This window comes from Dendrobates tinctorius, unplaced genomic scaffold, assembly GCF_039654945.1.
Source record: "Dendrobates tinctorius isolate UK_male_01 unplaced genomic scaffold, ASM3965494v1 ptg000030l, whole genome shotgun sequence".
NCBI lineage: Eukaryota > Metazoa > Chordata > Amphibia > Anura > Dendrobatidae > Dendrobates > Dendrobates tinctorius.
This window is the reverse complement of record NW_027361698.1, coordinates 34221197-34235771: the sequence shown is the minus strand read 5'-3', so window position 1 is coordinate 34235771 and position 14575 is coordinate 34221197. Positions and strand designations below refer to the sequence as shown.

The following is a 14575-nucleotide window of genomic DNA, read 5'->3' as shown; positions in this document are numbered from 1 at the left end:
ACAGACACTAAGCAAGAACTGGGGAAATCTCAGCCAGCAAGAGGGTGTATACTGCAGGGGAGGAGTTACCTTTTTTCTGTGTTCACTTAGTGTCCTCCTAGTGGCAAGCAGCAAAACACCCACGGTCTGTGTCCCCCAATGAGGCGTAGGAGAAAGTAAGATTAAATCAATATCTCACTGACCACAAGGACAATTTACATTTTTCCCCAAGATTAAGCTACATAGAACATTTTTTAACACATGAAAGTAAGGTTAATATTATAACTTTGATTACAAAATCTTCAGTTTTACTCAAATTATTTATTGCAAAAATGAACACACCAACATCAAAATGTACTATATCTTGTATTTTTTATGACCTCCATGATTTTTAAGAATAGCACCAAGTCATGTAAGCATGACCCATTGGGTGTTTCAGTTGGGTTCAGATCAGGAGACTTACTTGGCCACTGAATCACTTCCTCAGAAATGCAACAGCGGCCTTAGATATCTGGTTTGATCATGGTCATGTTAGGCTAGTTTCACACTAGCGTTTAAACGACGCGCGCACGGCGCCGCTAAGCCACGCCCCCCTGCCGGCTCCCTGCCCGCCCCTTCCTGTTATCGCCTCCTCCGAGCGCAGAGGGCTGCATGCGTTATGCGCACCCTATCTTTAGCATAGGGTGCGCAGGCCGTGCGCAACTATGAATATAGCGTGCGCTGCGCATTTTTGGAGGTGCGACGTGCGCGCCGAACGCAGCATGTTGCATTTTGGCGCGCACGGCGCACATTCAAAAATGCGCAGCGCACGCTATATTCATAGTTGCGCACGGCCTGCGCACCCTATGCTAAAGATAGGGTGCGCATAACGCATGCAGCCCTCTGCGCTCGGAGGAGGCGATAACAGGAAGGGGCGGGCAGGGAGCCGGCAGGGGGCGTGGCTTAGCGGCGCCGTGCGCGCGTCGTTTAAACGCTAGTGTGAAACTAGCCTTAGAAAAGTAAACATCTACCAAGGGCACGGGGTGATGCTAGCATCTCCTCATTCAATATACAACTGTGAATTCATGATACTATCAATGAAATGTAGCTCTCCAGCAGCCCCACATAAGGACACTGCCACCACCATGTTACACTGTAGGCATCATGCATGATTCTTTGTACTCCTCAACTTTTGCGACACCATACAATTTTTGAAGCTCTCAATTCCAAAAACTTTTAACTTGGTCTCATTTCTCCAGAGCAAAGATTACCAGGAGTCTTCATATTTTTCAGCAATGGCCTTGGCAAATTGTAGGCGGGTTTTTTTGTGCATGGGCTTTAGGAGAGGCTTCCTTTGTGGGAGACACTCATGCATGCCATTCCTCTGCAGTATATGCCATCTTGTGTCATGGGAAACATTCACCTTAGTTTGGCTTTCTACATCTCTAGGTAACTGCAGTGAACTTGCATATTAATTTTCTTCAATCCCTCTTTTCAGCAGATACTCCTACTTAGGCTGGGGTCACACTTGTGTATGGCATCTGATGTGAGAGAATAGGATGCGATATGCTAATGACCCTCGGCTCTTGCTCTGCTGCGAGTGGGAGCCGAGAGTCATGTGACTGTGCTCCGAGCCTCTCGCACAGAAGAATCGGTGGAGGAGTGGGTCTTCTCCTTTCTTCCAACTTCACCTTCAACCCAATCCCACCTCTTCCCTCCCTAATCCTCCCCTCTTTTGAAGTCCACTCTGTCCGCATCTACTCTCCCTCCAACCTCCAAGTGGCCGTCATATACCTACCTCCAGGCCCGACCACTGCCTTCTTTGACCTATTCTCTACCTGGCTTCTTCATTTTCTTTCAACTGACACCCCCACTATCATCATGGGTGACTTCAACATCCCCACTGATACCCTTCAGTCAGCAGCCTCCAAACTCCGGTCCCTTACTTCATCCTTTGGACTTACTCAGTGGTCCTCCTCAGCCACCCACACAGATGGACACACATTAGACCTGGTCTTCACCCGTCTCTGCTCTCTTTCTAACTTCACCAACTCCCCTCTCCCTCTGTCTGACCATCATCTACTCACTTTCTCATCCCTGTCCTCCTCACCTGGCATCCATGTCCAGCAACATGCACAACCCCGCAGAAACCTTGCACACCTAGACACCCACGCGCTCTCTGATTCTATTCTACCACTGGCATCCCTATCCTCACTCCATGACACAGACAGTTCCACTGCTTTCTACAATGCCACTCTCGCATCAGCTATTGACACAGTTGCCCCTCTCATTCATGGCAGAATGCGACGTATCAACAGACAACCCTGGCACAATAACACCACTAAAAAGCTCTGGCAAGTGTCCAGGATAGCAGAACGGCGCTGGAAGAAAACAAATTCGCAAGATGACTTCACCACATTCAAACAGGCAACACTCAATTTCAAATCTGCCCTCACCTCTGCTAAACAGGCCTACTTCACAACCCTTGTATCTTCCCTATCTTACAACCCAAAACAGTTATTCAAAACTTTTAACTCCCTCCTCCGCCCACCACTGCCTCCTCCAACCTCCCTCATCTCTGCCGAGGACTTTGCCACACACTTCAAAAACAAGATTGACCAAACAAGGCAAGTATTCATCACTCAACCACCACAACCCCTTTGTATACCAGACCAATGCCCAAACCCCATAACCTCACTCTCCAACATCACTGAAGGGGAACTTAATCACCTCTTCTCCAAATCGCACCTCACAACCTGTGCACTTGACCCCATCCCATCTCCTCCCCAACCTCACCACCACACTTATCCCATCCCTAACCCACCTCTTCAACCTATCACTAACGTCCGGTACCTTCCCTTCTGCTTTCAAGCATGCCACAATCACGCCTATCCTTAAAAAGCCAACCATCGACCCAACCGCTATGTCCAGCTATCGCCCAATATCGTTGCTCCCATTCGCTTCCAAACTCCTGGAACAGCATGTCCACGCTGAACTTTCCTCCCACCTATCATCTAACTCGCTCTGACAATCTACAATCTGGTTTCCGCTCCCATCACTCCACTGAGACAGCCCTGACCAAAATTACTAACGACCTACTTACAGCCAAATTAAATGGATAATACTCTATACTCCTGCTTCTAGACCTGTCCGCTGCATTTGACACAGTTGACCACTGCCTCCTACTACAGATCCTCTCCTCCTTCGGCATCAAAGGCCTTGCCCTATCCTGGATCTCCTCATACCTTTCCAGCCGCACATTCAGCGTCTCCCACTCCCACACCACCTCCTCATCCCACCATCTCTCTGTTGGAGTCCCCCAAGGATCTGTTTTAGGCCCCCTACTCTTCTCAATCTATACACTTGGTTTGGGGCAACTCAAAGTCCCACGGATTCCACTACCACCTTTATGCTGATGACACTCAGATCTACCTCTCTGGCCCAGACGTCACCTCTCTGCTGTCCAGAATCCCAGAGTGTCTATCAGCCACATCCTCCTTCTTCTCTCGCTTCCTCAAACTCAATGTAGACAAATCTGAACTCATCATCTTTCCTCCATCTCACAGATCTTCTTTACCCGACCTAGCTATAACAATTAATGACATCACACTTTCCCCAGTACCAGAAGTCCGCTGCCTCGGAGTAACCTTTGACTCTGCCCTGTCCTTCAAACCGCACATCCAAGCTCTTTCTACCTTCTGTCGCTTCCAGCTCAAAAATATTTCCAGAATTTGTCCTTTCCTCAACCCTCAATCTACTAAAATGCTTGTGCATTCCCTCATCATCTCCCGCCTCGACTACTGCAACATCCTTTTCTGTGGTCTCCCTGATAACACCCTCGCACCTCTCCAGTCCATCCTTAACTCTGCAGCCCGACTAATTCATCGCTCTCCTCGCTACTCCTCCGCTTCTCCCCTCTGCAAATCTCTTCACTGGCTCCCATTCCCTCAGCGTATCCAGGTCAAATTACTAATTCTGAACTACAAGGCCATCTATAACCTGTCTCCCCCATATGTCTCTGAACTAATCTCCCGATACCTTCCCTCACGTAATCTCCGGTCCTCCCAAGACCTCCTTCTCTCCTCCACACTTATTCGCTCCTCACCCAACCGCCTAAAAAACTTCTCCCAAATAGCCCCTATTCTCTGGAATTCTTTGCCCCAACAAGTCCGACTATCAACCACATTTGAATCCTTCAGACGGAACCTGAAAACCCACCTCTTCAAGAAAGCATACAGCCTGCAATGACCCCGCTACCTCATTCTCTCTCACCACTACCGGTGATATCACCTCAACCAACACCGGAACTGCTGCAACCCACCAACCTACTGTCTCCTTCCCCTCCATCCTGTAGCATGTAAGCCAGAAAGGGCAGGGTCCTCTCTCCACTCTGTATCAGTCTGTCATTGTTAGTTTGTTTACTGTAAGTGATATCTGTAATTTGTATGTAACCCCTTCTCATGTACAGCACCATGGAATCAATGGTGCTATATAAATAAATAATAATAATAATAATAATAATAATAATAATCGGAGCACAGCTGTGGAGGAGGCAGAGAAACTAATTACTCTATCTCCTCCATTGCCAGCGTCAGTGTATAGCGCACAGCACTCGGATGATATCCGAGTGATGTGCGCTGTTTCACTCGCACCCATAGACTTAAATGGGTACGAGTGCACTGAGACTCAACCAAGTGTCGGTGTAAATCGTAGTATGCCAGCATGCTGCGATTTCACTCGGATGCTGAAAACGGCCGAGAAAAATAATGTTTATGGGAGCTGCACCATAGAATAATACTGGTCCGAGTGCTATGCGATATTTTGTCGCATAGCACTCGTCCGTATTCCTTGCAAGTATGACCCCGGTCTTAGGTGTAAACTTCTGTGATTGGCCTGGACGTCTCTGTGAGATGGTTGCAGTTCCATCTTTGTTACATTTTTGTATAACTTTTGTTACAGTATTATAACTGATAGTAATGCTTTATTGATATTCTTGTAGCCTTAACCTATCTAGTCTAAATAAATTACTTTCTTTCTCAGGTCTTATGGCACGTCTCTTCCTTGCAGTGCCATTGCTGAAGGCATGAAATGGGAAGGGGTTTTCTTTGTTACGTAATGTCCTTTTAAACTCAACTGTCTACTGGATACCTGATTAATGTGTAATTAGACTTACCTAATGGTTGGACCTGGTGGTTGTTCATCAGAATTTTGTAGTTTAAACTTTAGCTTTGCTACTAAGAATTTTATTGGTGTAAATCGATTTTTGCAATATGGTCTTGAATTAATTTGTTAGGAAAATTACCTTTTTCTTTGTGGCAAAATAACAAATCTTGTCTGAGATCAATGTCTCACATTAGTGGGAGTAATTTGTAGTATGGTATGCCATAGAAAATGTTGATTCTGATAGGAAACTAAAGGTTTTCTGACAAATCTGTTGAAATGTACTCATGAATGCTGAGCACTGTACAGCAATAATATCATACTGTTATTAATCGGTATACAGAGAAGCTAACTAGGAATACAAACAGCTGAATAACAACATGTAACAGCAAAAATTAGAGGTGTCTTCCCAGATTGTGCATTTACCACCTGTCCACCTATCTGTAGAACAGGAGTCCCATGTCCTGCATTTCTCTTCAATGCATGACAACAGTGAGGGGCAGATTGAAGAAAGAAGTGGTTATGTACAGCGCAGTACCATTCAATGTCTTTCTGGGCGACTGAAACATTTTAGGGTCACAATGCCATAATCAGTGAAAGGAGTGGCATTTCTCATGGCCACTTCATTGATGTGTGATGAGGAGGAATACAGGATATGAGACCAGTGACCACGTTGTAATCATGCTTCATGTGGATTCTTTTATTGCAAAGTTATTAAAAATAAGGTAGGAGAATTTATATTTTATAGATGCATGGCCCAAAGAGTGAGTGTCATATTACAAGTAGAAACACAAAGAACATGTCACTCTGAGTGGCATGAATTGAGAGGTGAGAAAGATCAGAGAACCAGTAAGATCACTATAATTACTGCTTGTAGGTCTCATCATACTAATTTATTGGATTAAATGGAAACCAAACCATGCTGTATCTCAGTTATTGCTAAACGTTATTATCAGGGCTGTGGAGTCGGTAAGCCAAACCTGCGACTCCGACTCCTCAATTTCCCTTACACCGACTCCGACTCCAACTCCGACTCCACGACTCCGACTCCCACATATATTGCTTATATTTAAGTGAAAAATTTATTGTAGTACAATGTGAACCTCAGACATTTAATCATTTTTATGATCCAATAATCAAGATATTTAGATAGAACAGAATACATATTGGTGTACTACCCGGTTTTCATTCTTTTTGGTACAGATACGATATGGATAGACAGATATGGATATATAGATAGAGCAGATTTCTAATTTGCTTTTGCTATTGAAAACATTATCTATGAACTCAAAAACCTTTCAGGTGATGCAGTTTTTTAAAAAGATGATCAGCTTTTGCAGCTGAAAAACGTATCCTCAAAAAACACAGGAAAAACGCTGTGTGTGAATGTAGCCTTAGATCAGGAATATAACAGCCATTTATATGACATTTCATAACTTTCCCAAACTCCTATGAAAAAATATTCAGCACATCCTGCATTGAATTACTGTACCCAATTTATTATATATTTTAGGAGTCGGAGTCGGTCCATTTTATACCGACTCCAACTCCGACTACGACTCCACCAAAATGAGCACCGACTCCGACTCCGACTCCACGACTCCGACTCCACAGCCCTGGTTATTATCTTGTGGTGCCCATTCAATGAATGGAGAGGTCTGTCATTTTTATCGTAGATAAACTTCAACTCAGAGTAAATATTTAAAAAAAAATCCAGAAAAATCACATTGTACAATTTTTACATAATTAATTTGCATTTCATTACATAAAATAAGTATTTGATCACCTACCAACCAGCAAAAAAACTGGCTCTCACAGACCTGTTAGCTTTTCTTTAACCCCTTTCTGCCTGCTTTGATGAGGGCACCGGCGGTGGGCTCGCTTCCAAGCTGGGACATGTCAGCTGTTTTGAACAGCTGACATGTGCCCGCAATAGGTGCGAGCGGAATCATGATCCGCCTGCGTCTATTAACTAGTTAAATGCCGATGTCAAATGCTGACAGAGGCATTTAACAAGCGCTTCCGGCCACGCGGCCGGGAATACGCACACCGCTGACCCCCGTCACGTCATCGGGGGTCATTGGGGAGTTGTCATAACAACGAAAGGTCTGTTCGAGACCTCTATGGTTGTTGATGACGGATTGCTATGAACTTCACCCTGTGGTCGGCGCTCATAGCAATGCTGTCAATCTGCTACATAGAGATGATCTCCTCTATGTAGCAGAGGCGATCGAGTAGTGGCAGCTTCTAGCCTCCCATGGAGGCTATTGAAGCATGCCAAAAGTAAAAAAAAAAAAAATGTTTTTAAGAATATGAAAAAAATAAAAAAAATAAAAGTTCAAATCACCCCATTCAAAATAAAACAATAAAGAAAAAAAAAACAATCAAACCTACACATATTTAGTATCACCGCATTCAGAATCGCCTGATCTATCAATATAAAAAAGGAATAACCTGATCACTAAACCAAAAGCGATATCATTAACCCCTTACTTACCGATGAAATACTATTGCGTCATCGGTAAATATCCCCTGCTTTGAGTTGGGCTCCGGCGGTAAGCCCACATCAAAGCCGCGAAATGTCGGCTCTTATAAACAGCTGACATGTGCCCGCAATAGGCGCGAGCGGAATCGCGATCCGCCTGCACCTATTAACTAGTTAAATACCGCTGTGAAACGCTGACAGCAGGCATTTAACTAGTACTTCCAGCGCCCGTCCGGAAATGAGCGCATTGCTGACCCCGTCACGTGATCGGGGGTCAGCGCACATAGTAATGCAGTAAATCTGCTACATATAGGAGATCTGAGCAGAGCAGATCAAGTATGGCATGCTTCTAGCCTCCTATGGATGGAGGCTATTGAAGCATGCCAAAAGTAAAAAAAAAAAAAGTGTTTTTAAAAATAAAAACAAAAATAAAAGTTTTAATCACCCCCCTTTCGCCCAAATCAAAATCAAACAATGAATACAAAAATCAAACCTACACATATTTGGTATCTCCCGATCTATCAATAAAAAAAGGATTAACCTGATCGCTAAACGGCGTAGTGAGAAAAAAAATTAAAATGCCAGAATTACTCTTTTTGGTTGCCGCAACATTGCGTTGAAATGCAATATTGGGCGATCAAAAATGTAATATTGGGCGATCAAAAGAACGTATCTGCAAAAAAGTGGTATAAGACCCGAGATCACGAAAAGACACATGTTTGGTGTCTATGAACTAATAATGACTTGGAGAATCATGACGGCAGGTCAGTTTTAGCATTTAGTGAACCTAGCAAAAAAGCCAAACAAAAAACAAGTGTGGGATTGCCCTTTTTTTTGCAATTTCACTGCACTTGGAATTTTTTTCCCCGTTTTCTAGTACACTACATGGTAAAACCAATGGTGTCGTTCAAAAGTACAACTCGTCCTGCAAAAAATAAGCCCTCATATGGCCATACTGACAGAAAAATAAAAAAATAAAAAAAGTTATGGCTCTGGAAAGAAGGGGAGCGAAAAACGAAAAAAGCTCAGGTCATTAAGGGGTTAAGACATCCTCCTACTCCGTACTCATTACCTGTATTAGTTGCACCTGTTTGAACTTGTTACCTGTTCAAAAGTCACCTGTCCACAGACTCAATCACACTCCAACCTCTCCACCATGGTCAAGATTAAAGAGCGGTCTAAGGACACCAGGGACAAAACTGTAGACCTGCACAAGGCTGGGATGGACTATAGGACAATAGGAACGCAGCTTGGTGAAAAGGCAACAACTGTTGGCATAATTATTAGAAAATGAAAGAAACACAAGATAATCTTTCTAGATCTGGCCCTCCATGCAAGATCTCGCCTCGTGGAGTAAGGAGGATTCTGAGAAAGTAAGGAATCAGCCCAGAACTAGAAGGGTGGACCTGGTCAATGACCTGAAGAGAGCTGGGACCACAGTCTCAAACATTACGCCGTCATGTATTAAAATCCTGCAGGGCAAGTAAGGTCACCCCCTGCTCATGCCAGCACATGTCCAAGCCTGTTAGAAATTCGCCATTTACCATTTGGATGATCCAGAGGAGGCATGTGATAAGGTCCTGTATTCAGATGAGACCAAATAAGACCTTTTTGGTATCAACTCCGTTTGAAATATTTGGAGGAAGAAGACGGATGAGTACAAACTCTAGAAAACCGTCTCAACTGTGAAGCATGGTGGGTGAAACATCTTGCTTTGGGTGTGCTTTTCTGCAAAGGGGACAGAACGAATGCACCATATTGAAGAGAGGATGGATGGGGTCATGTATCGCAAGATTTTCGCCAACAACCTCCTTCCCTCAGAGAGCACTGAAGATGGGTTGTGGCTGGGTCTTCCGGCATGACAATGACCCAAAACACACAGCCAGGGCAACTAAGGAGTAGCTCCGTAAGAAGAATTTCAAGGTCCTGCAGTGGTCTAGCCAGTCTGCAGTCCTGAACATAATAGAAAATCTTCGGAGGGAGGTGAAACTCAACGTTGCCCAGCGACAGCTCCAAAATGTGAAAGATCTGGAGAAGATCTGTATGGAGGAGGGGGCCGAAATCCCTGAAGTGTGCAAACTTGGTCAAGAACCACAGGAAACGTCTGACCTTTCTAATTGCAAATAAAGGTTTCTGCACCAAATATTAAGATCTGCTTTTATTTTGTATCAAATACTTATTTAAAGGGAATCTGTCACCCATTTTTAGTGATATCATGTAAAGATATCATTCAATTCTGTATCACAAAAGGATTATATTAGTACTTTTGACTCCTCCCGACCCCGCACCTTTGAACCATAAATACCTTTTTTTATCAGGGTTGAGAAGTATGTAAATCGCCGCGGTCTGGTCCGATGGGCGTGGTTTATTCCCCCCCCCTTGGCTTGTTGGACGTAATTTCATCTGTGAATATCACAGATGCCATCGTGTATTCGCGCCTGCGCATTGAAAAGACAGCTCGCGCTTGCACAGTATGCTTTGCCCAACTGTGGGCAAAGCATATAATCACTACTGAGCATGCGCGGGTATTTTTCCCTGCCGTCTATGACCCAGAAGTCTTCACATGCAAGAGACGCTCTTCCTGGACGCCGGATACCTGAGTAAAGCCCTACGCAGCGCGCATTACATTACATGCATGTGAAGACTTCCGGGTCATAGACGGCAGGGAAAAATACCGGTGCATGTGCAGTAATGATTATATGCTTTGCCCACAGTTGGGCAAAGCATACTGCGCAAACGCGAGCGGCCTTTTCAATGCGCAGACGCTGAAACACTACGTGAACGCAAGACTAACAATAACGAAATATGTAGAGCAAGCGGTGGGGGGGGGGAAGGAGAATAAGCCACGCCCATCAGACCGGACCGCGGCGATTTACATATGGTACATCTCAACCCTGATAAAAAGGTATTTATGCATCAAAGGTGCGGGGTTAGGGGGAATCAAAAGTACTAATATAATCCTTTTGTGAATTGAATGATATCTTTACATGATATCACTAAAAATGGGTGGGTGACAGATTCCCTTTGATGCAATAAAATGCAATTATGTAAAAATCATACAATGTGATTTTTTGTATTTTTTTTAAATTCTGTCTCTCACAGTTAAAGTGTACCTATGATAAAAAAAATTGCAGACCTCTCCATTCTTTGTGGGTGAGAAACCTTGCAAAATCAGCAGTATATCAAATACTTATTTTACCCACTGTAAGAATGACAGGTTCTCCTGTACAGTCTTCCTCACAGACAGCACATAGCTCTTCTTCTCAAAATGACAAGTAATGCAGGAATCAGGTGTCCATTAGTCTCCTAAAAATAAAAGCGACCCACACAAGAAAGCTGTTTTTCAATTGGAGGAGGCCTAGGGATAGGTCTGGTCACATGTGTCTCCACTATAACCCATTTTGAGATCAGTCGAGCAGTGAAGACTAGGGAAGCCTGTACTAATAAGTGCAAAGGGAGATCCTGTTACTATTATGTATTTATAAGGAGGGCAACAACCCAGCAGCAGGACCGCTACCTCCGCCTTTGTGCAGGGAGGAACAGGAGGAGCACTTTCAGAGCCCTGCAAAATGACCCCCAGCAGGCCACAAATGAGCATGTGTCTGCACAAATGGTTAGAAACCGACTCCACGAGGATGGTCTGAGTGCCCGACGTTCACAGATGGGGGTTGTGCTCACAGCACTACACCGCGTAGGACGCTTGGCATTTGCCACAGAACACAAGGATTTTCAAATTCGACACTGGTGCCCTGTTCTCTTCACAGATGAGAGCAGGTTCACGCTGAGTACATGTGACAGACATGACAGAGTCAGGAGACGCCGTGGAGAGCGATCTGCTGCCTGCAATATCCTTCAGCATGACCGTTTTGACAGTGGGTCAATAATGGTGTGGGGTGGCATTTCTTTGGAGGGCTGCACAGCCCTCCATGTGCTCTCCAGAGGTAGTCTGACTGCCATTAGGTACCGAGATGAGATCCTCAGACCCTTTGTGAGACCATATGCTGGTGCGGTTGGCCCTGGGTTCCTCCTAATGCAGGACAATGCCAGACCTCAAGTGACTGGAGTGTGTCAGCAGCTCCTGCAAGATGAAGTCATTGAAGCTATGGACTGGCCCGCCCGTTCCCCAGAACTGAATCCGATTGAGCACATCTGGGACATCATGTCTCGCTCCATCCACCAACGTCACGTTGCACCACAGACTGTCCAGGAGTTGGCAGATGCTTTAGTCCAGGTCTTGGAGGAGATCCCTCAGGAGACCATCTGAAGCCTCATCAGGAGCATGCCCAGGCGTTGTACAGTAGGGAGGTCATACAGGCACGTGGAGGCCACACACAATACTGAGCATCTTTTCCTTGTCATGATGCATTTCCTCTGAAGTTGGATCAGCCTGTAATTTGATTTTCCACTTTGATTTTGAGTATCATTGCAAATCCCGACCTCCATGGGATATTCATTTTGATTTACATTGATAATTGTTATGTTTTATTGTTCTGAACACATTCCACTATGCAACGAATAAAAATTTGCAACTGGAATATTTCATTCAGAGATATCTAGGATGTGGTATTTTAGTGTTCTCTTTATTTTTTGAGCAGTGTATAATGGACAAACCCTTTAAATGTTTTGCCAGGTCTATTAATTTTATACAGATATAAATAAATATATTCTGGTACCTCCCTTATGCCTTTAAACATGCATGAATCAAACCTATCCGGAAGAAACCAACCCTCAATCCGACCTCTACGTCCAACTATCATTCCATAATGCTGCTCCTGCTTGCCTCCAAACTCTTCAAACAGCATGTCCTTGCAAAACTTTTCTCCCACTTTTCATCTATCTCAGTCTTTGACAACCTACAATCCCGCTTCTGTCACTAACCAACCCACTGAAAATGCCCTTACCAAAATTACTAGCTACTTACTGCCAAAGCTAACAGATAATTCTATAACACTCATCCTTCTAGACCTGTCCTCTGCCTTCACAGTCAACCACTCCCAAATACTACAAATTGTCTCTTCCCTTTGCGTCAAAGATCTTACCATCTCCTGGATCTCCTTGTACATCACTAATCGCACATTTAGAATTGTCTATTCCTATATAACCTCCTCATTCTGCCCTCTCTGCTGGAGTTCCCCAAGGCTCGTTCTTGGGCCCCCTACTCTTCTTCATCTATACCTTTCGTCTGGAACAACTGATAAAGTCCCATGGCTTCCAGAAATACCTATATGTTGATGACACTAACATCTACATCTCTGACCCAGAAGTCACCTCTCTGCTGTGTAAAATCCCAGTGTCTATCAGCTATATCCTCTTTGTTCTTACAATAAAAAATAATAATTCTATTTCTACAGCGCCAACATGTTCCACAGCACTTTACTTAAGCTCTAAGTGGACAAACCTGAACACATAGTTTTTCTTCCATCTCACCTAACTCCCCTACCTGATCTACCTATCACAATAAATGACATCACGCTTTTCCCTGTACCAGAAGTCTGCTGCCATGGAGTAACCCTTGATATTGCCCTGTCCTTCAAACCGCACAGCCAAGCTCTTACCATCTCCTGCCGCCTCCACCTCAAAAATAGCCCCGAAATCTGTGCTCTCCTCAATCATGAATCTACTAAAATGCTAGTGCAAGTCATCATCATCTTCCACCTTGACTACTGCAATATCCTCCTCTGTGGCCTCCCTGCTAACAGTCCTTGTACCTCCCCCAGCCAACTAATCCACTTCTATTCTTACTACTCCTTCACTTATCCCCTCTGAAAATACCTTCATTGGCGCCAAATTCCCCAACATATCGAGTTAAAACTACTAACATTGATCTACAAAGCTGTCCATAATCTGTCTCTCCCATTTATCTCCAAACTAATCTCGCAATACTTACCTACACAATTTCCGGTCCTCTAAAGACCTTTTTTTCTCCTCCACAATTGTATGTTGCTCACCCAATCACTTGCAAGACTTCTCCAGAGCATCCCCAGGAATTGTATGCCCCAACAAGTCTAATTATCCAAAACATTCAGAAATTTCAGACAGGACTTGAAAGCAATGATCCTGCTGCCAACTCACTAACATCAGAGTTGCCACAATCCTCAACCTTCTTCTGTCTACTTCTCCATTATCCTTTAGACAGTAAGCCCACAAGGACAAGGCTCTCTCCGCTGTGTACCAGTCTGTCATTGCTCATTGAAACTTATTTGTAATTTGTATGTAACCCCTTCTCATGTACACCACCATGGAATCAATGGTGCTCCAAAAATAAATAATAATAATCCTATGCAATTGGATTTAATGAAGGGAAACCCTAAGCATGATATAAACTTGTAACCACTAAAGCAATCAATACCTGTCCTCGTGAGTGAACTGCTTTTAACAGCGGCTGCATTTCTCTGTGGCGTTCCATCCAAGAGATTGTGCAGGCTGGGGAAACTCCCAGTCAAGTAGCTCAGGAGACTTTCCTTCCTTGGGCTTTCTTTCACAGGCATTCCAGATCTACTGACGTGGGCAGGAGAATCATTCGCCGTGTCTCCACTAGTGTAGCTCAAAGACTGATATGGGTGGATTCCCTTTAAAACAGAAAAAAAATGATAAATATAAATGACTCCCGTAATTTGCATAAAAAAAGAATTTGACAAAATCTTTGTGACATGAGCAGAGATAACTCGATGCCTGAAGATGTAAATATTCCTGAAAGCAATGGAGAAGATCAGTATCGTGTAATGCCAAGTGACAAGGCAGAACGAGGGTGGAAGTTCATAGAATCTTGGTGACTGTTACTCTAATCCCCCCCAACTATATAATATATATACACTATAAATTACATCACTCCAACACACATGAATGGTTGTGTGGCTGACATCAGTCTAATGTGTATGCAGGGGCTTTCATTTTACAAGTAACATGCCTTTTGGTATAAAAAAAAAAAGTTAAAAGTGGACAACCCTTTTACGCACAGATGATGCAATCCAA

General features: G+C 44.0%; 1 protein-coding gene across 2 annotated transcripts in view; it reads right to left on the bottom strand.

Annotated features, from left to right (window-relative positions):
- Positions 1–14575, bottom strand: part of BLTP1 (bridge-like lipid transfer protein family member 1) — a 451393-nt gene that overhangs the window by 211356 nt on the left and 225462 nt on the right. For both annotated transcript variants that reach the window (XM_073572011.1, XM_073572012.1), the window contains exon 42: positions 13953–14172. In XM_073572011.1, coding sequence (XP_073428112.1) covers positions 13953–14172 — 220 coding nt within the window. The remainder of the gene's footprint in view (positions 1–13952; positions 14173–14575) is intronic.